General features: G+C 35.4%; 1 protein-coding gene and 1 pseudogene across 1 annotated transcript; both read right to left on the reverse strand.

Moving 5' to 3' along the window:
- Window positions 1-1,225: 1,225 nt before the first annotated feature.
- Window positions 1,226-10,890, reverse strand: LOC121429725 (annotated as a pseudogene).
- A 4,976-nt stretch (window positions 10,891-15,866) lies between these two features.
- LOC121408780 (methionine adenosyltransferase 2 subunit beta-like) lies at window positions 15,867-23,760 on the reverse strand. The gene is made up of 6 exons (XM_041600415.1): window positions 23,653-23,760; window positions 21,798-22,013; window positions 19,916-20,030; window positions 19,244-19,396; window positions 16,723-16,916; window positions 15,867-16,187 (listed from the first exon to the last, which is right to left on the reverse strand). Exons 2-6 carry the CDS (start codon window positions 21,972-21,974, stop codon window positions 15,924-15,926), a joined length of 903 nt encoding a protein of 300 aa, XP_041456349.1. The 5' UTR covers window positions 21,975-22,013; window positions 23,653-23,760; the 3' UTR covers window positions 15,867-15,923.
- Between the last annotated feature and the right edge of the window lie 312 nt (window positions 23,761-24,072).

A 24,072-nucleotide genomic window follows, 5' to 3' on the forward strand; every position in this document is an offset into this window, starting at 1 on the left:
ATGCAACGTTGTTTACAGTAGTATATAAAATGCTATTGAGTACAATCGACAACGCCTGGTCACAAAATTGTACATTGTAATAACTACAAGTATGCATTGTATACATATCATAAACCAATAGAGTAGAGAGGCCTGAGAGTCTATATACAAATCTCTTCTCATAGAATTACCATGGATGAAGAACGCAATTTTCCTCTGCATGATTCTTATTCATCAAAGAGACGAGTTAAGTGAGACATTCATTTATCAAGTTAATCATATTTTTATAAAAGATTTTTTTTCCAAAACGAAATACCTCTTCACCTCAATAAAACGTTTGTTTTAATATATACACTTTGCAGAGTACTGAGATTGAAACCAATATAACAGCGTACAAAAATATGACTGGTATGTACATTACACAAAAAATATATATATTGAAACGTGGAATTATCTCTAAGTAATAGTAAGTATATTAGTTTGGGGATGTCCTTCCCAAATCCCAATTCCGTTCAAGTAAATCCCAAATCAAATCAGTTCAATTCAATTTGAAACCAATTCCAATTAAACTCCGCTCTAAGTCATTCCATTCCACACAAAAATAAAATCAATATGAATAAATGCAATAATATTAGATTAACAAAATAATACTGGTAACTGCTGAATAATACCCTTAGATATGTTGGGGGGTTGTTTGGATAATCACATTGTTATTAAATGAAATGAATTATTTCCAAAATAATAAACCATAACAAATATACAAAATAGGATACACGACGTAGAAAAGGGAAATGAACCGCTCATGTGACCATCTATCCACATTTGAATCATTACAGAGAGAGTATATTTCAGACTGCTTGCAAATAGTTATTTCTTTCTTCTTGCTAGTAAAATCACAAAAAATAGGACCGTAGGCAGTGTGATATTTGGGAGAAGGGGGGGGGGGTACTTCCATGTACATGGAATTGATTGACGTCCTGGGGAGGGGTCTTAAAGTAGGGGTCCCCCCCTCTCCTTTGGTAGTGTTAAAAAAAGTGAAAAATAAGGCTAATGACGATTATTTAGCACGTGTGAAACCAAACTAGAACATGATTAGAATCATAAACTGGGCGTTGTGGCGTGCGCCTGTAATCCAAGCTGTGGGGAAGTCACAAATTGATGCAGAGGTTCGAGGTTCGAGCCATGATCACGTCTTTCGGATGGTGACGTTAAAGGTCGGTCCAGACGTAAATAATCATACCTGATTGATACACGTCTATCAAAAACTCAAAATACACACACACGAACGCTAAATACAATCACGATTACAATAACGATCATCATTACAATAATGATTCAAGATTTACATGTCAAAAGGCCCTATGTCAAGTTTATAGTGAGGATATTAGAATAGAAAACGCCTTCATTTTTTTTAATTCATCTAATGTTGTAGACGATTTTAGAAGAGGAGGGAGCTATTCCACTGCCTGAGTGCAGAAGAGGATTGTTTTAAAAAAGTTCAAACAACCCCTTCGTTAATTCTGGAACGTGTCAATGTCGTCTAACTTGAGTCTCTTTGCCATTTCTTCTCGGAGTTTAAATTTCTGGACTTTGTTTGAAGTGGTCAATGGGAAGCTGGATACGAATTCTACATAGCGAGGTACCTCATAATGGGCCAACTGAAAAAATACAAATAAATACAAGAATTAAAAAAGAGAAAACAAGACATAAATATCGATTGAGAGTGTACCAATAAAACCCTAGAACCCCTAAGACAAATGCAAGCAAGACAAAGTCTTTTTTCATAGTGAGGAATTGTCATGTAAGTAACCATACTGTCATTAAAAACATTGAAACAGTTGACGTTTTGATATAAATACTAATACATTGTAAATATCAACATAGCAAAAAGAAATATCTTACTTCCTCTTCAAAAAAGGATTTACATGATCAGCAATCATGAATCGGATTGAAGAAAAAAAAAACATGCTAGGATTTTGATAATGATATATACTATAAAATCACAAACCTGTCCTTTGCAAAAATCTCTTATCTCATCTTCAGTGCACGTGACACCAGCTTTCAGTTTAACGCATGCGCACACCTCTTCCATTAATCTCTTATCTGGTACTCCAACGACCTGTATGAAGAAGAGAGATAAAAAAGGGGGGATTGTGTCGTCAAATGAATATCTCGTAAATTCTCGTATTTTATGAAATGAAAATTAAACAATATTTGGTGTGTCTTATTCTAATCTGGGTTGCCGGTTGAACCACACTGCGAGATGTGTAATCCTAAAGTGCACACCAGCAGTAATAGGTCACTTAAGACAAAATCATAAAGGTGTTTTCAAATTCACTGACATAGGCATTTGTGATTTAATGGTTATTTATGTATTCCTTTTAAAATATTTTTTCATCACATCCAAGCTGAAGAGTAACAAAGTCTTCACAATCAATGGTATTTGAAAGAAGCCCAAACAATAATCAAATGTGCCAAAAGCAGACAATAAAACAAACAGATTTCAAAACTTTACCCATGACGTACTATTCTAGTCACCGCTTTGCGGGAAAGCTTACGCAACATCTTTATCGAAAAATGTTAGTGCTCATCCTAATGAAAGATCGCAAAGTTCATTTGAGAAAAGTTGATCATGCGCTAAATGTGAATTGGCTTATTTATTTATGCATATCATATGCTTCCAAGAGTAATTATTGAATGTATCTGATAGGTCATTCATGTAGCCTTAATCCGCCTTACTTTGAATTAAAACCAATACATCGAGAGATATTCATTATTCTCATGAAACTTTGTAAGTTTTGAAATAATACTGAATTAAATTATTAATTGTTCTTGAGGAAAACAAGTAGGTAAAGACGAAAATATTGAGGAAAACGTATGCAGCAAACTTTGGCATTACCTGAACGTCTTCAACTTTAGGGTGTTTGTGAAGGTGATCTTCAATATGAACAGCAAATATGTTTTCTCCTCCTCTATTGATCATGTCTTTGATACGACCCACTATACTGATGTAACCATCTTCGTTCATTTTAGCAAGATCACTAGAAATACAAAATGACATGACATGGGAACATAATAAGTGGGATGGGATTCCTTATTTATTTCATTTTCTTTAGTTTTCTTCATAAACGGTACTCTAATCTGAAGATAATCTTATTTTAAATATTTTTTTAAATAAAATCTTATGAAAACAACAGAATTATGCATTTAAAGACGATTCTATGCATGTCATTATATGAGCGTGTTAATGTCAATTCTCAAACTGAGCTGATGATGCCACTTTGTATTTTATTACGTGAAATTACAAATTTTCACATTATTGTCAATTCCATGAATGTAAAATTGGTATTTCTTTTAAACTGATGTAATGTGTAAGATCACCACTAGTACAACTTTACAAGGCAGATAGTGTTATACAAATGTATGAAACAACAAATATAAGAAGATAAGAAAAGGGAAAATGAGGACAACAATATATATAACTTTAAACTTCAATTATTTCGTTATCCTATAATAAGCGAATTCGGTGAAATTCTAATTTGTGTACTGTTTTAATGTTTTCTTTTGAAAGATCTGTATTTTTCGTCTTGGGGTTCTCTTTTCATATAGGAAAATAACAATACTGCTGGTTATCAACTTTAATGCTTTTATAGGAGTTTAAAACACTCACCCAGAATGAAGCCATCTAGAGGGATCGATTGTTTCTTTCGTCCTTCTGTCGTCTTCCCAATATCCTGACATATTACTGGGTGATCTACCGCATAGCTCACCCGGCTCTCCGATAGGAACGATCTCACCAGTTGATGGATCAACTATCTTTATCTACATAAAATACAGGATCATCATGTTATTTCATGTTATTTCAGTTTTTGCTTTCGGAACTGTTCCTCTTTCTTTCAAAATATCAAATCGTATCAACTCATTACTGACACAGATATTCCCTTACTGAGCACCAATAGCGCAATGAGCTAGAACAAAATTGAGAGAGCAAAATTATGATGGGGCAGAAGTTCTAAAAGATGCGAGAGCGAAGCGAGCAAGCAAACGTATTTGAATTTGAATTTGACTTCATTTTATATATTTCAGAAATAAACATAATACAAAAAACATAACATCAGAAGATTAAAAGGATACATAAATCAGATTTTGCATCATTCATCAAAATTAGATGATACAGCGATTTGAACTCAAGACAATTTAAAATGAGGGAACTTGCATAAAAAAGCAATGCTTAATCAATCTGCATGATCCAGACCTTATTAATACAAAAACCTAATTTGGGATAGATATTGACATAATATTCAGAAAAAAATATTTCATTCTTTCCCTTTCTTTCTTTTCCCCTTTTTTATCTTGGTGGTGAAACTTATTGGGGCACGATCCAAAGCCCTTATCTGTACGCCAGTGTTTAATTGAATCTCAACATTCTAGTATTAGTTCGACGATAGTATAATAATAAGGGATCAAAAACCCAAATGAAGAGGTGCAAAGCCAGGCAGCGTTACCCTCCTATATTAATTGGTGTTAGTATTACCTCACACCAGGGGTATGGACGTCCAACTGTTGAGTATCTCACATCATCAGGATCATTGGTTCGACCACAAGTTATCAATCCACCCATCTCAGTCATTCCATATACAATCTGAAAGAAATATAGAAAGTAAAAAATGGAATATTCACACGCAAAATATATAACATTATAGAGAAAGCGCGTTATGAAAATGCCAAAATGGTAATTAGCCATACTGATTGTCTGCTGGCCGGGACCCGAGTTGATGGGCATATGGTACTTTTGCTGTAGGTATGGTAGGCATACAGTATACTCAGATAACAACATAGTTTTACAGTATCCAGCTCGTATAGCATTGCTTCTTCGTTAACTCCAGCCCCCTACCCTATGAAACTTTCAAGAACACCTTAGCTCGTCATGTTTGGATATTAACCCACTCGTAACTTTAACATTATGATCCAGAACTTCTAACTTTTTTTTTTTTACTTATGTGCTTATTTCTTTACTTATTTGACATACAATGGTATCTTTGAGAGATGGGACGGCACTTCGCAGTTGACGAACCACTTCCGATGGCACGTAGCCTCCACCAGTAATAATAGATTCCCACTCACTGAGGTCAAAGGTCGTGTGATCGGGATGATGAAGCATATCAATTAACATTGTAGGGATTCCGTACCACCTTGTGCACCTAAGACAATTAAAAGAAAAACTGGACGTAATCAAAACCATGATCGAGATGAAATTGATTCGGTCGTATATTTACATTTATTACAGTTATCTAACTGGGATTGGGTGGATACCCTTGTACCCGTCGGCTCCACATGATTTCATTTTATCACCTCGAGTAGATCTCTATACATGTTATTGCATGTATTGGGGTGACGAGAATATAATAGTAGCGTGACAAAACGATCACAAATACAGGGGAGAGGGTGACGAGATTATAACAGTAGGGTGACGAAACGATGACAGATACAGGGCAGAGGGTGACGAGATTATAACAGTAGGGTGACGAAACGATCACAGATACAGGGGAGAGGGTGACGAGATTATAACAAAAGGGTGACGAAACGATCACAGATACAGGGGAGAGGGTGACGAGATTATAACAGTAGGGTGACGAAACGATGACAGATACAGGGCAGAGGGTGTCGAGATTATAACAGTAGGGTGACGAAACGATCACAAATACAGGGGAGAGGGTGACGAGATTATAACAAAAGGGTGACGAAACGATCACAGATACAGGGGAGAGGGTGACGAGATTATAACAAAAGGGTGACGAAACGATCACAGATACAGGGGAGAGGGTGACGAGATTATAACAGTAGGGTGACGAAACGATCACAAATACAGGGGAGAGGGTGACGAGATTATAACAAAAGGGTGACGAAACGATCACAGATACAGGGGAGAGGGTGACGAGATTATAACAGTAGGGTGACGAAACGATCACAGATACAGGGGAGAGGGTGACGAGATTATAAGAGCAGAGTGACGAATCGATCACAGATACAGGGGAGAGGGTGACGAGATTATAACAGTAGGGTGACGAAACGATCACAGATACAGGGGAGAGGGTGACGAGATTATAACAGTAGGGTGACGAAACGATCACAGATACAGGGGAGAGGGTGACGAGATTATAACAGTAGGGTGACGAAACGATCACAGATACAGGGGAGAGGGTGGCGAGATTATAACAGTAGGGTGACGAAACGATCACAGATACAGGGGAGAGGGTGACGAAGTTATAACAGTAGGGTGACGAAAAGATCACAAATACAGGGGAGAGGGTGACTAGATTATAAGAGTAGAGTGACGAATCGTTCACAGATATAGGAGAGAGGGTGGCGGGATTTTAACAGTGGGGTGACGAAACGATCACAGACAGAGGGGAGAGGGTGTTCCTATGAAACAAATTACATTTACCTTTCATCGTGCATCGCTTTCAAGTCCCATTTCAAGCAAGGGCATCGAAGCCTGGAGATGGATACACGAGCTTACACGGCGTGAGAACGCCGATTATACCAACAAACATCCCAAAGGCATGAAATAATGGAGTCGGTACACAAATACTCTGAATAAGGAAAGAGAAACGATTAAAGATTAATGCAATAGTAAAATGTAAATGAGTACATTGTCCATACTGCAAGTTTCAAAACGAAATGGTGGTACAATAATTGATTTCATTTCGATTTTTTTCCAGAATTCATCATCGTTAAACACGAGATTCAATCCACATGTTTAATTTCGGGGGCATAAAACAAATCTTATTTCCACAGCCATGACATACGACGAATGTGTGCTTATAAATAACAGTAAGCCTGCCTTACAAATGATTATTGTTGTGTTTCGAAGCGTAGTTTTATAATCAAGCCACGGGATTGCGCTAGAGGCACTATCTTTTTTTTTTACTTGGAACAGTCAGACTTACCTGAGGCTTGTGGGCTGGAAAAAGACCGCAATGAATAGTCATATTATTGACGATGTGAAAATGAGTCAGGCTTGTTGCTTTAGGATCACCAGTCGTACCCTGAGATTGAGGAAAACAACGAATCAAACTCCTCAGGAATTTCAAAACATCACATAAGAAAAAAAACCAAGGTACATGTATTGCTTAATACAGACAGAGAAATCAGGTTAGCCATACCATGCTAGTATTCACGAGCTCAACTTGTGCAGGAGAGGACTTTATGACATAAAGTCATGAAAACCCCTGATTACCATTAATGACATATTTTGCAACAAATTTAGGCCCATAACGATAAGCATATGAGGAGAAGTGACGCAATCACAATCAGGCACCCTGTTAGTGTAATGCCACTGTCACAGTCATGAAACCGACTCCAGACCGATCAAAGCTAGTACCTTATTATCAATGACGTTGACCGTTTTGTGTAACTGTAGCATAAAGTTTCAGAGTTTTAATGTTACCGATGTAAACTGGATATTGGCTACGTCATCAAACTGGAGACTCTTTCTGCACCGATCTATGACGTCATGCTCTTCACTCCCACCCATATCCATGACGTCACCGAATAAGAAGGTACCCGGATGAGGTTCTTCACCCATCATGATAATGGATTTCAAATCAGGCAGTCTAAGTGTGAAAGGCGATCAAAGAAATCGAACAAAATGTTAAATCGAACGTTTATTGTAGATGGTAATCTTACAGGGGAAATTGGATAATAGACAGCCACGAATGATATTTCTAATTCAATGCTTGATTATTTTAGAAAATGTTTTCCTGTCATCAGTCATGAGTATAAAAAATAGAGGGGATATTAGAGAGAGGGGGGACGAGAGAGAGCAAGAAGGGAGAGAAAAGGAGAGAAAAGGGGGAGAAAGGTGTAGTGAGGATAGATTCACAAGGACAAAGAAGTAATGAATAATACAAATTTGCAAATTTCAACATTGTTTTATTGAAAACAAAACTAAACAGTAACACTACAAAAACATTCTGATATATAAGGTATTATATATCATTAAAGTTTTCTTACCTTTTACTCTTCAGAGTACCCGGTGATGATGTCTCAAGTTCAGGACATACCTCATTTAATATGTTATAGTAGTTCTGTATCTTGAATGGACGTGCTGCTACCAGAACTTTGACGCCAACCTGTATTAACCACGGTAGAAATGAAAGTCCCATCTTATAAAGATAAACCAATCTTATTTTGTTGTTGGTTTGCTCCTCACCGGCAAAGAGAATTATTTAAGATTAGAATGATCAGATGCATATGACTGGAAGAAAGTAGTGAAGTAAGATCTAAACTCATATCAATCCGAAATATCATGCCATGACGATCATTTTATGGTAAACCTGAATCTATTTTTTATTACTTTGGTTATTATGAATATTAATGAACGCAAGTTGTATTTTGGTAATATCATGTTTCTGGTTTATGTTTTTTTTTTGTTTTTTTTCATCTAGGAAGCTATGATAAACATTTCAAAACGCCTGTTACAACTGAATAGGGGATTAGAGACTAGTCAGAATTTGGATAGACCTCGATCATCTACGTATAATATAATTATTTACCTTTCTCAGAGCATATTCTATATCTTTGGCTTGGTAAGCAGGATTGAGGTTAACCAAGATGGCGCCTATTCGTATGGTAGCAAACATGGTTAAGACCCATTCTAGAGTATTTGGTCCCCAGATACCAACACGATCACCTCGATTGACACCAAGAGAGAGTAGACCAGCTGATAGACGATCAACCTTACGACACAAAGTTAAACAGTGAAGATGGTGCTTAAAATCTCATAAAAGTTTATTTAGAGAGAGTTTGGTACGTTACTGATTAAGGTAAGTCACCAGTTTGCATCTCCCTTCCTTCAACATGCTATTCAGTTAATAATATTTAATAAATTGTGAGAGCCAAGAGATGTTATTTAGCCCATATTTTTGTGAAACGCCTACCAAACAAGATGTCACGATTGCCACTCTCAATCCTCCCACGCCGCCTCCACCTCATCGTCATCACCATCAATCGTTGTCATCATATCGTCCTCATCGAATTCATTGCCAACACCAACACCACCACGTCAACATCATTGCCAACTTCACCTTTATCACCATCGTCATCGCCTTCATCACCATCATCGTCATTATCATTATTCTCATCACCGTCGTCATCGTCATCGCTATCATCACCATCGTCGTTATTTTCATCATCATCATCACCGTCATCAACATCATCATCACCATAATTTTAATCACCGTCATCATTGTCATCACCGTCATCACCATCATCGTCATCATCATCACCGTCATTATCATTACCATCATCATCGTTGTCATCACCATCATCACCATGGTCATCATCATCAATATCACCACCGTCTTCCTCATCGAATCATTACTTTTATTGCATCGTCATAATCGTGTTTTCTTCGTTAACTATTACATGTACCTTGGTCGAGGAACAAAAATCCCAAAGAAGTAACAAATCCATGTCAAACTAACAATTTGATGAGTTATCATTTGAAATGGTTACTCTAGCCTGTGGGGTCCCAAACAAAGCGAATGCTGTAATACGCACATGTTAACATGTAAAATATCGTATTTTACTTGCAGCTTTCAACAGTCTTAACTTTACCATAAGACAATATCACAGTATGTATATAATAGATAATATTTGTTTACAAGGTAAGGTTCAGGTGTTTTACTAATCAAATATTACCTTCTCGTATATGGTTGTATATTATTAAACATTATACAAATGACATCAAAAGTTCATTATCTAATTAGGACCACTCCAATTGCTTTTCTGAATCACATTTTCAAATCAATGTGTCCCGTTTTGATTATTAGAACATAAAAAACAAGATTTCATTGAAAAAAAAATCCTGGAGATAAGTATAAATAAGTAAAATAGGAATATCAACCTGTTGTCTAAATTGGTAGTAGGTCAATCGGTGATCGGGAAAGATGACGTACTCATGATCGGGTGATTTCTCAGTTGCTATGTCCAGTAATTGACCAATTGTGTTAGGTATGAGAGGAAAACTTGTCTTCTGGTCAAAGTCATGACCATGGGCGTAGCTGATCGTATACTTACATCGACTTGACCCAACTTTAGACGTCGTTTGACTCGGTCTGAAAATGTACACAGTGTTGAGCATTGTTTAAACATGATGAAATCGATTATAATGACAATAATTATCTCCCCTTTTATATTGTTTTATTTTAATGCATTGAAAACTCTCTTCATTCTTTCCTTTTTAAATGATAATACCTGAATCCTATTCTGGGTTTATTGTACATATCTATATTTGTGTGTGTGTATGTCCTATCCACCCATTAATAAATACTTCAATGCGATTAAAAGAACAAAATTAAGTGTTCCTTATTCTACTCAAACATTTGTTTTTTGTTTGTGTTACTTATTTCAATACGGGATAAAAAAAAACCCTGTTATCTGCCGTCTGGCTGTTTTCAGCAAGTCCGTATATACACATCAATACAATAATTTTAGTTTAACATGAATAACATAACTCAAACAAAAGATATAAGTAAATAATTAATCAACCACAAAAATAGATTATATCAAGATATATTGAGAGAACAAAAAATAAAATAAATCATAATTCAAGAATGAAAATATTTTTTTAGACTGTGATAGTGTAGACCTTGCTCTAAAAGATTCCGGTAGCTGATTGATTAAATGGGTGCAATGTAAATAGTACTGTTCTTACAAAAATTGGTTTTGGGGTTTGGCAATTGCAATTTAAAAGCAAAGTTTCTGAGATTATATGATGACACATTAAATATTAGAGCTAATAACTTACATGATATGACGGTGGCATTTTATCGAAGACAACGCTCCGAGTTTATATGACGAGCGAAGACCATTTCGAAGGGCGTTTAATCCTAATAACATTCCCATTTTAACTGCATGCAGTCTGTAGTATTGACGGACGTGTATGTTAAGTTCAGTCTTTTTGTGAGAGCATTATGTGCAACCGAACTCAATAGATGGATACAATGTGAAACCGGTAGGGAAGCGGGTCATATTTTGACCTATCATGTAGTGGCGTACCTGGAAGGGCAAACTTGGGGTCATCAAAGTGAATACATAAATATATAAATAAATAAATGAATGAATAACTAACTAAATAAATAATAAATAGATAAATAAATAAATAAATAAAAATATATAAATAAATGAATGAAAAAATAAATGAAAAAAAATAAATGAAAAAAATAAACAAAATAAATGAATAAAAAACAAATAAATGAATAAATAGATTAATGAAAATAAATATTCAAAAATAATTAACAAATAGCAAGCAATTTGGTCACCCCTTCCAACTGGGTACGCTAGTATTACGTTGGTATAATTCTCGTACTATTTTTGTACTGAGGTTTCATTACTATATATGCATCAAAGTTCATGAGGAAGGTTACCATGAATGTATTGTTTCCCTATGGCAGACTGAGCTTTTATGATAGCAGTTTATTTTGGGAATACAATCCTACATGCAGTGGTGCTAAAAAGTATGAACCCGTCAGAAAATGAACATATTTGAAGGGTTCAAGTTTTGCCGTAATTTAGATATTTAATTGTGAAGTCAGTTGATAAAATATTACATTCAATAAAGTTTGTTTCTCTGGGCTCGCAAAACATTGTAGTGTTGTTGTCTCCATTCAACACTCAGCATGAAGGAGTGCTATTTGCGGAGCTATTTGTTGCGGGTTTGAGCACAACTGTCGGCCTATATTTGACTCAGTGTAAAGTGAACTGGCCTGTGCTGATTTATCTCCATTATGATTTGTAGTCAAAATTTGTTGAATATAAAAACTTACTAATATGACTTTACTCCACAACTAAATAAATAACATTTATTTATTTGGACTATCCCGCTTGCAAATACAGATTTTATAGCGCGATGTAAACAAAATCAAGCCCCTAGCTTACAATCATTTTGCCTCCTTCGATCTTTGTACAGAGCAATTATATTCGAGGTTGTTGGTTTCTCATTATTTAAATCTAGAGGAGTATATCGGGGAAACCAAAGGCTAAAATACGATCAAACATATAAGCAATGTCAAGATTCGAGTATTGGAACGTGCATGGGTTTTTGACGTATCGTTTGGATCTGCATGGTTCGGTACTTATCTAACTCTACCGAGGGATTCGTAGTAGAAGCCTGCACATTTTCTATTTGGATGGGAAAGGGGGTTGCGGGATGCGAGGCATCACAGTATATGGCTTGGATTTTTTATTTCAATTTTTTACCTGAAGATACATGTATTCACCTTTCACCAGATCGCCCACCATCTCCCGGGCCCTCTCCACTAGCTCTGGACATCCCTCTTGTTTCCCCCTTCTGCCCTCCTCTCTCTCTCTCCCTCTTTAAACCCCCACCCCCCGTGACTTCCTTGTCCCTCCACTCTTTCATCCTAGTTCTACACTCCTCTCTACCCCCATCTCTTCCTTTTCCCCTCTCTTGTCCCCACCCCTCATTTCTCTATCTGTCCCCTCACTAATCTTTTGTCTTAATATCTTGTATTATATCAAATTAACTCATGATTACTCCCTTTCTCTCTCAAATAACCCACTCTCTTACTCATCCCTCTTTTTCACAAATTACAAATCCTGGCTCATATCAAGTTTGAATATCAATCTTTACAGAAATCATTTAAGTTAAGATGTGCAATATCTCCATTAAGCAGTTGTTGCGAAACACAATGAAATGAGTTATCAATGTTCATCACACACCCCTCCCCTTAATCTAGTTTGAGGCTTTTGTTTATTCCGGGAGTAAATATACCAAGCAGCGTGAAACCCCAGCCCAGAGAACCTGTATACTCCCTGTACTGAGTAACCTCTATTTTTCTTGAAGTAAAGGTTCTCGAGGCTGTGCTGACTGGGTTGGGCATAAGGTTGGTGAAAACAATAATTCAGTAAATAGAGTCTAGAACTATACTAACCCCAGAGAAAGAGAGGGGGGTACACCTTCTGCCATCAGTCCACTTACATCTTTTTTCATCAGTAGTCAGGTGATAAACCAATAGCCAAAGAATTATAGAAACATCACTAAAACCAATTATATTGTGTAAAAAGTGATAATCATTCCTATTTTAATATTTCAATCGTAAACTCTCACCGCCATATTGAAAAAGGAAGACAAAATCCCTGATCCTTAGACCCTCACATGTTCATATTGTGAAAGTTTGAACAGCCAGAACAGGAAATAAAATCAGTGGTGCAAACACATCATATGTAGGAACCAAATCATATGGTTTGACATTAAATCATGCAAAGAAATATAAGAAAATAAAATATGATATAGAGTATTTAAGAATTGTACACACAATATCATGATAAAACTGGACTGCTATCATCTTATTACATTAAAACTGCATGCTTATCTTTATAAAACATATATGGTAATCTAATGCATAATTGCACCACAGATGATTAAAGTGATTAGAGACGATCTAAGTTGCTTTCTTTACACTTATTATCCCAGATATCAGAAGTTCTATGATAAAATAAAACCTACATCCAAAACATGATTTAATTGAAACCAAGAGATCAGAATTCTTGATATAAAATCAACTCTGATTCTTGATATAAAATCAAATCTCACTTCCATTTCAAATACAAAAGTGACAAAAATTCCTCCAATGTATCATGACATTTGTTTCAAGACATAATCACATTAACTGACATATGCATTTAAGATTTTCATCTGCTTTTAACACTACCATACCCCCACTTTGAAAGTAAAATCTAATCTTGGCTATTAATTAGAATTGGAAACTCTCAAACTGTGAAAGGATGTTTTTTATAATGTACCTCAGAAATGACTGTGCTATAACACTAAGCAGGAACAACGATGTGTCAAAAGATTAATACAATAAGTGAATACTGTGTTTGGAAAGCATTATACATTTGCACATTTTAAGTAACCTGTAATTGTAAACAATGATATCATTATTGCAGTACAGTGATGACTGCCTGCCAAAATTTGTTAGAATTAGATATGAATAGCAGACAATGTTTTGCTTACTTCAATGAACATATCATTTCAGGAACAAAAAATATGATCTGGCAGAAAAGATTTCAGGCAATAAAAACTATTATTTCAAACCTGCACAATAAGATAACTAACTTGATTGCCATAAATATTCTTAAAATTAACATTACCTTATTTGACATCTTAATACTGTCTTCCATATAATACAAATTCCCAAATAACAATTGGTAGAGGTCTGCATAGACCTAGGTTGGCCATTAAATGACTGATTCAGAAATCAAGAGTTGAAAATTCATGATCTAAAATTTATCGAAGTTTAAGATATATGTTTATAAAAGATCATACTATGAAATATCTTGCAAAATATACATTCATAATTGCCATAAAAATATTGAACATAAAAATAAAAAGATCATAAACATATGCCATCATTGCTGTAGTAGGATAACTGGCCTGGATATAATAACATATGCAAAATAGATTGGAACACAACTCCCCTTAGGTAATACAAGACTCTCCATTGATTGAACATACACAATTTTTTTTAAAAGCAATAAAAATAAAAATTTACATATATGTTTAATTCCCTTTTGATTATCAAAGTCATTGCTGTCATAATCTTTGTTTGATGCACATTCTAACAATCTTAGAGGACAAGTCTACCCCCAAAAAAGTTGCTTTGAATAAAAAGAGAAAAATACCAAAAAGCATAACACTGAAAATTTCATTAAAATCGGATGTAAAATAAGAAAGTTATGACATTTTGAAGATTCACTTAATTTTACAAAACACTTATAAGCACATCATGGTCGGTGTGCAAATGAGGAGACTGATGACGTCATCCACTCACTATTTCTTTTGTATTTTATTATATGAAATATTCTAATTTTCTCCTTATTATGTGAAACAAAGATTAATTCCTCCCTGAAAAGTGGAATTGGCATTGTTTCAATACTATACGGTTCAGTCAAGTTGTCCTTATTGTTAAATCTGTAAAAAATGAAATATTTTATAATTCAAACAATAAAAAACATAATGGTGAGTGAGGTACATCGACTGTCTCATTTGCATGCCACTGAGTTGCGCATCTGTTTTGGGAAAAATAAGCGAAAACTTAAAATGTCATATGTTTCTAAGTTACATCCGATTTTGATGAAATACTCAGCATTATTCTTGTTTGACTTTTCTCTTTTTATTCAAATCAACATTTTTGTGTGGTGGACTTGACCTTCAAGGACAATTTTGTTTTCTTTCCATCAGCTTTGGACTGACAAGACAAACCTTAAAAGAAGGAAGTGTGCATGTTAGTGCCCATGGTGTATCAATCATACAAAGAAAATATAAGATGAATTTAAATAGTGCATCCACTAAATAAATATAACCTACTATGAACAGATGATATCAAAGAACACTACATAACAATTTATTCAGCACCTGTTAAGTCATTTGGCAACTCTAGATCTGTGATACAATGTTTGAGACGACCTTAAGCAGCTGCTTCTCATTTGCATCCATTCATTTTCCCACTCACAATGATGGTTATGAGTCAAGTTCACATTTTCATGATCTGTGCATCTGGATAATTATTATAAATTCAGGAGCATACAAATTGCAGTTTAAATAATACATAATAAAATGATGGGTAATATGCACATACAACATTCCTTTACCACATGCATGCCCACATTGAGTATCTATTATTTATCACCTAAAATGCATCTTCACAAAATATGAATTATGTGAAGATGCAATTTCAGGTGATAACTAAGAGATATAACACAACATATAAGATGAGAAAGACAGACAGCTTTGGAAAATGCTACAACACTTTATTCATGCCACAAATCACAGGCTTTTAGATTTATCTTTTAAATTGTGAATAATATATCTCATTACAGATTTTGTGCTATCACCAGTCATGAAACAAACATTATCATTGACTAGTTACAAAAGGTTCCATCACCTTTCGTATTCCTTCCTTAAAGGGCGTGGTCTGTCCGATACCCAAAGCTTCCAGTTTAGACCGGTCCATGGAACAATCTTTGGGGCGTAATGTTCCCCCCGTTGGTTGGTTTGGGTTTGGTTTAAGGTGATCATGAGGAAGGTTGAATGCATTAGCTAGGGTGGTTATCATGGTGTATTTAGTCATGAACTCAGATCCACACCAATGGAACACACCATTCAATGTCTGAGGATCCTAAAGAGATACAAAAACATTAAGAAGCTTAAATGTTCACATCACATGAATTTTGTTAGAATCCTGAATATACAGAGAAATAAATGGAATAAATTTGAATTTTAAAATTATTTTAAATTGAACATACAAAGCAGTCATTAACCAACAAAACTAATAACTGTATGGCAGATGAAAAAGGGAAATATTAAGGATGGACATACATGTTATTAGATATTAATTGAAGTTAACGGTAATTCTCTTTATGAGAAGATCTGTCAGTGATTTTTTTTTAATGACAACTGTTACAACCTGCCGAAACCTTCCATCTAATTGGCTAAGAATGCACATTTCCATTAAAATCACAGTCTTGATATTTTGTGTAATTTTCCCCAGGAATTTGAAGTCTCACAAATATGAGCTTGGTAAAAAACTATTATCAACAATTTTCAGTTACATACATAGGGCATCTGCATTGCACACATACCACCTTGTTTGGTGCTCAAAGTGCTCCTATATTACCCCAGCTAAGCTTTTCTACCAATTCTGATATACTTACAGTCTTCCATCTTTCACACATCTGCCTGCATACCACAGCAATATCATCAACATGAGTGGGACATCGGGTACAGCAATCATCAATCGAGTCAGTCTTCTCTCGATTCATCAACGTATTGTATAGAATAGTGATAGCACTCTCTTCTACTGTCTCAATCTGGCCGTATAGGATTGGTACTCGTAAAACTGCACAATCTATAAGCAAAGAGATGGGAATTAATGGGTCAGATAGTCAAAAAGTAGCAATTGCTTTCACTAGGCTTTTGCTTGGCTCTTGCTTGATTCCGTATGCATAAAAATAAGCGAGCAAATGCTTTTGCAAGTTTGCTCAAGCAATCGCTGACTGACTGCTAGCATTTCCTTGACGGTTAAGGTATTGCTAAAAACAGTATGCATAAAGCAAACGTTTTGCTTGTGCACTTTATGCACTTGCTTTGGTCTGTTCAAGCTACGTCAGAGCAGCTTGAGCGTTTGCTTGATCAGGGCGTTCAAGTATTTTCATCTTGTTTATGCACCTGAGAGAGAATCCAGGGTGTACCCTAGCCTACATGTACATGTTTTCCCGGATGTTTTCTTCCTAATAAGTGTAAACCAAATGCCAAATATATAAATTTATCAAAATTAATTTGACACGTCTGAGGAAAAGATGTTATAAGAAAGAAGCGGTAATTTGCACTGCCACACCTACAGTTCGAGTCCTGCCTTTTCTGTGAGTCGTTTTCGCACCAGCGTGACATTGCTATTTTTTAAACTGCTAGTAATTGCTTTCTGAAAGAAGAAAAGGGTTCAAGCTCAAAGGGTTATGCGAATGAAATAAAGCAATTACTAAGGCATGAACTTTTGCTTGGCTAGCTATTGTGCTTGAAGCAATCGCTTGCCAGAAATTGCTACTTTTTATGCACCTGAGTGACCCATTGACTGTTTTGGTAACTCTATTTTGAAACACTTCCCATAGCACAACTATAAAAGTCTACCTTTAAATCAATTGTAGCATAGGAAAAGAGAGACACATGGATGATGCACTGAATCAAGTTAAATAAAGAGAAGATGTAAGGTCATTTGCGTCAAGGTCAATAAACCCACTCCCACTCTACAGAAACAAAACCAGGGCCCCGTCTTACAAAGAGTTACGATTGATCCGATCAATCTCAAATATATGGAAATCCATCAGTCATAATTTTTCTACAAAACTTTGCACAATGTCCTATTTATGCAAAGAGAAGCGCAGTGAATTTAAAAAACAATGAATGCATGAATAGACCTCACAGCAAGAAAATATTTTGAAGAAACACGCATAATAGATGATGTTGCTGGCCGTCCATAATTGCAATTGATCGGGTCAATCGTAACTCTTTGTAAGACGTGGCCCAGATTTAAAACTTTGGACTTCTGTCTGACTGACACATATCCACAACAGGACAGGTAATCTATCCATTTCTAAGTTATACATTCATTATAATGTCACTTGTGATGTACTTTCTCATAGTCCTACATGTATGTTTGACTGCTTTCTTTTTCTTATATTCAACCTGACCAGTAGAATCTTGAAGGAGAGGGTGTAAGGTTAGTTGGTATTGCAAAAAGGAGTTTTAACGGAGATTAGAAGACCATGAATGTTCATCTGCTTTGGTAGAAAATATTTCATTTTCAATACATTAAAACATTTACCTCATTTTTTTAAGGATATCCACTGCAGATTTTATCAATGTTACCTGATCAGACCTTTTTGGTGTAGTGATGAATTATAGTCAGTAATTCATATCGGAGCCCCGTCTTACAAAAAGTTGAGGTTGATTGGATCAAGCACAACTCTTTGTAAGATGGGACCCTGATTACATCATTGATAAAGCCTGCAGTGGATCATAACAGACAATAAAGATACATTAAAGGTCAAGTCCACCTCAGAAAAATGTTGATTTGAATCAATAGAGAAAAATCAGACAAGCACAATGCTGAAAATTTCATCAAAATCGGATGTAAAATAAGTTATGATATTTCAAAGTTTCGCTTATTTTTAACAAAATAGTTATATGAACGAGCCAGTTACATCCAAATGAGAGAGTCGATGATGTCTGATTGTCACTCACTATTTCTTTTGTTTTTTATTGTTTGAATTATACAATATTTCAATTTTTATGAATTTGACGATTAGGACCTCCTTGCCTGAAGCACAAAATGTTAAAATAATGGAATTTCACGTGTTCAGGGAGGAATGAAACTTCATTTCACATGACAATGACGAGAAAATAAAAATATTTCATATATTAAAATACAAAAGAAATAGTGAGAGAGTGATGTCATTAGTTCCTCATTTGCAAACCGACCGAGATGTGCATATAACTGTTTTGTGAAATGAAGCGAAACTTCAAAATGCCATAACTTTCTTATTTTACATCTGATTTTGATGAAATTTTCAGCGTTTTGCTAGTTGATTTTTCTCTATTTATTCAAATCAACATGTTTCTGGGGTGGACTTGACCTTTAATAAACATTCATACATACTGATTCAAGAGATAACTCACCTGGGTTGTGTGCTTGTGATATCTTCTCTCCTTCTAGTTTTTGTTGTCCATATTTGTTGAGAGGGTTGGTAGCATCTGAAGGTTTGTAAGGGGGTTTGGTGCCATCAAATACATAGTCAGTGCTGATGTAGATCAAGTAGCTACCCATCTCAGCTGAATACAAATCCGAACAAAACAAAGAAAAGGATTTACGATTCCATTTAGCTCAAGAGGTATGTAATTTAGTAGAGCAATAGTTTTACAATCTGGTGGCCAGAATCCCAGATCCCATATAGTGCCCTAGTGCTTTCGGTAATTAAGGCATTTATTCTCATTACTAGTCAGGTTCCTTGGAGAGGATGTTAAACCATTTGTCCTCTGGTTGCTTACTTATTTATATTCATGTTTTCTTAGCAATCAGGTAAAAAAAAAAAACAACCACCACCATATTGATTATGTGATTCCATTTCATATCTCCATTTGTACACACCACACCAGATGAAATTGAGGAAATAATAAAAATATGTGAACTCTCCAAAATGGCTAGCCGCTAACAATTGGTGCTCTTAGCTTTGGATTATTTTTACTATCTCGTGATGAATATACTTTTACAAATCTTCCATACAAAGATATCATGCCATATTTTAAAATTAGTAATAGAAATAAGTTTATTTAGATTAAGTGTATACCTACCACTAATCTTTGCAACTGTTTCTGTAGCACTGCAGTTGACTTTCTTAGCCTTTTCTTCATCTTTCTCTACTACATCAGGCCTTCTCTGTACAGCAGCATGCACCACAGCATCAGGCTGTGTGTCAGACAACAATAAAAATCCCAAATCAACTAAATTAATTCACAAAACATATTGACTTCTACTTAAACAAAAGTTGTGGGAATGTTTGAAAAGTCATTGTGAACCATAAAATTTGTATCTTTATATGTACATGTAGTATAAATGCTAAGACAGACTGATTCACTGCATAAAGATTGCTCCTCAAAGGCCCTCATGCTAAAATAGCTGAAATATGAGTTGAAACTGTCTGGCTGACAAATTGGTTGTGGTCCCATGTATGCTAATCTGTGTGTTAATGCATGTGAACTTCAAAAAAACTGAGTTATAATTTTGGTAATTCCATTGCTTTACATTCAACATCAAAATCTTAAGGACAATATAAACAGCTTTTCAGAATCACTCTGATCATTTTCTCCATAATCAAAATTCACAAACTGAATCAAATTGAATCGTTGACCCATTACACAGCACAAAGAAGCCTATCAGAAATATGGTGCAATATAAATACTGTGGATCATCATCAAAGCCTACATATGTAGATAGAAAACTCAAAATTCAGTAGTGATGAATTCAGATGAATAGATGGATTGAAAGAAATGAATAGGAAGAAATTCCTTGAATGCTTTGAGCGCCTAGGCAGCCCAGCTAAAGCCGGGGTAATAATAATAGCAGGGCCCGCTGGGAGAACAGTTTTCGGAACTGAAGCGGCTTCCCTGGGTAAAATATACCTATATTATTATTATTATTAATAATTGATGATTTGTCCTGGCAAAAGAATCAAAGCTTGGTCCCACTGTACTTATGGATGCAAGAGGACGTAAAATGGAAAAGAATTTTGCCATCCATTAGAAAACGCTACATGCATGTATCCATTGTGTACTCTGTGCATAAGTGTTTCATACACTCTATATTCATCCAGCATCCATCCACTGTGATTTCATTCTTCGCCCATTTTGTCCATTGTCTCGAGCTGATGAAAACGGATGAATCCACCCCGAAATTTTGCTTGTCGGCTGTATCCAGTATGAATACATTTTCTGTCCGTCAACCAGTTGGACCAGGCCTTAACTACTAGACTATAAACCATTTGGAAATGCATTAATCTTTGTTTCTTACACTGATGGATTTGTTGAATCATCAGTGGAAAAAATTCCCAAACTTACTGAAAATTCAAAATGTTGTATCTATACAGCCAGGACATGTTCTTCTATTATTAATATTCCCTTGATAATATTTTGATTTGGTTGTAAACTACTGGTAAAATGAGAATATTTTCTTCTTTCATGGCTCTGAAAGATCTGATTTCAATATCTTTTTTTTTCTGAGTCAATAAAAGGAGCCTAAAATTATGAGTATGGTGAATATTCTTGATAATATATCGAAGTTCCTTTTACTACCCATTGGACTGCAAAAATGTATCTCTAATTTTTTTCATACCTATAAGATTAAAACCTTGTATTAATTGTGATCTTGTCTCTGAATATCTACTGAAATTACTAGAACTCCATCTTTCTGATTCAAGAAAGAAGGGATCAGTATTTTCTTATTTTAATTTCGTTGTAAATCACAAATAATTTACAACCAAATTAAAATACTTAGAAAATAATATCAAGAGGAAAGCAAAAGATTTTCTTTCAACTTTGAATTAGTTATACTAAAACTGCTTTTAAAAAAAATCGCAAAACGGTTATACTTTTAACGATCATTTAAATGGTGATAAACGTTTTGACTCAGCACTATTAGAAACCTCAAAAAATATTTTAATGCAACCGATTCCCTCACCTGAAATTCTTGCATGACCTTTCTGACTTCTCCTTCATCGGTTATATCCACCTTCTTGAGGGCGCCCTTTGCACGAGAGAATGCCAGACCAAGAACATCACAAGAGGGCGTCCTCTCAAACTCCCTCATAAGCGCTCGTCCCATCAGACCCGATGCACCTGTTACTAATACCTTCATAATTGGTAAGGAAAGTGGAGGTCAGTCTATTCTAAAATCCTAAAAGGTTTTCAAAGATACAAAAATTAGAAAAAGTGTTAAAATGAAATGTCAAGTTCTTATTTTACAATTTGACTAATATCTAAAGCACCATATCAAAGTACATGTTTCTGCAGGACACAAAAATCTATAGAACAGACCAGTGAATAGGCACACCCACCGATCAACAATGCAATCACAGAAATGCAGGGTAATCAACTGAAAATGGTATTTTGTGGCAGCACCATTATAAAAAATATCAAATAGATTGTACATATACTAGAATGCATCAATGCACTTTGCCCTCCAAAGTCCAAACAGTATTTGAATGATAGAACAATGATAAATGATCATTTTATGAATGGGCAAAACTTAATGCCCCCCTATTTCATCCCTGAAACATATACCAGTAAAGGGATATTGAATACACTGGCATGATGGCATCAAGGTCCTTGTTTGAACAGTAAGATAAGATTTATTCTATTAAATGCATCAACATTCAGTTATGAAATAGATGTAACTTGACCTTTACTGAAATCAATATCTAACAATTTATCATCAAAAATTAAAAATAGGGATTCATTACAAGTCAATCTGGGCAATCCGGCAATAAATTGGTAATAGGACTTTGATCTATTGTATAGTGTTGCATAAACCACATGTCCCTGTGTTAAGTTGGTGAAATAGGGGAATGAGAAAATGAAATAGTTTTGTTAGTTTAGTTGTTGCGACTGTAGGATGGGGGGTCGGGTGTCCGGACACTTTACCTTTTTGAAGCCTTCTTTTTTGTGTGTGGATTACACTAAAAATATGAATTCATTACTTGTAATCATTATCGATTTTGTTCTTTATAATATTTCCTAACATTTTGTACTAAAAATTGATGAAACTTCGCTTGTAAATTTTTCCAAATTACATTCTAAAATTGATCGTCCGGACACACAACCCGTCCGGATACACAACAACTGGGTAACTACTAGTGTAACTCATATGTATGACGTACCTTAGATTAACGATGTTACAAAATACAGTTTCGAAGAACAAATTTAATTTATAGATGATTATTTAATAAGTAATAAAATCGTGATTAAAAATAATGATTATTAATCACGTATTTGATTTTATTAGTTGTTAAATGATAATTCTTATCTATAATTTTTTGTATAAATTGCTCTTCGAAACAGCATTACTATAATCTATATTAATCGAAGGTACGTCATACATAAGCGGTTCAAGCCGAATAAATAGTGTCTTGTCTTCAGGCCAATATTAACGAAAAGACAAGGAAGTGGGTTGTACATGAATTTAAAGGAGAATGAAACAGGATTCTTCAGGCCAATATTAACGAAAAGACAAGACAGCGGTCAGTATATGCAGCTCCCCTTCAATTAAAATCAGCGAGTAGGCCCACTGGAGCCGCTAGCACCACACCACGCGTCTCGGCCGAGCTGGCCAGGTGGATCGGGGCATGCATGCATGCAACTCTCACTCCCTCACTCGCTGCTCAGTCAGAGTCATGCCAGGGTAAAGGCATCGTGGATGAGTGGGCGGTTCAGACAGAACAAGTGAGAGATTCCTCGTGTTTACCTTAGAATTAAAGCTATCAACCTAAAATAAAATCACCATTCAACTTTAATCATCAATTCAAAATAAATGTTACCTGTTATCTGATGTACGCAATACGCATGGGATAAAACCAAGTTATGGTCCCGTCTCTCCCCTAGCCCTCTCTCTATTACAGCCCCAGTTGAGTACCGGTACGGTACCGGTATACTACTCCGATCCTTGCATGCTTCATATAATATACCGCGCGTTTATGATCAGCATATTCAGCTCCCCCAGGATATCATTCAGCTACATTAATTGGCTCAAGAGGCTGCACCCCCCCCCCCAAAAAAAAAAAGAAGATCACTATCTTGAGCAAAGAGCTTTAAGTAGTTAAACAACACGGCCTCATTCAACTGGAGACCTAGCGAAATCTTTAGATTAAAAGCAGTGGCTAGTTAGTTTTGTATGCAAAAATTATTTTTTCTGGGGCGCCGGGGGGGGTCCCAAATGCAGGACACATGTAATTTTCGAA

Source organism: Lytechinus variegatus, chromosome 1 (genome assembly GCF_018143015.1).
Source record: "Lytechinus variegatus isolate NC3 chromosome 1, Lvar_3.0, whole genome shotgun sequence".
Lineage (NCBI taxonomy): Eukaryota > Metazoa > Echinodermata > Echinoidea > Temnopleuroida > Toxopneustidae > Lytechinus > Lytechinus variegatus.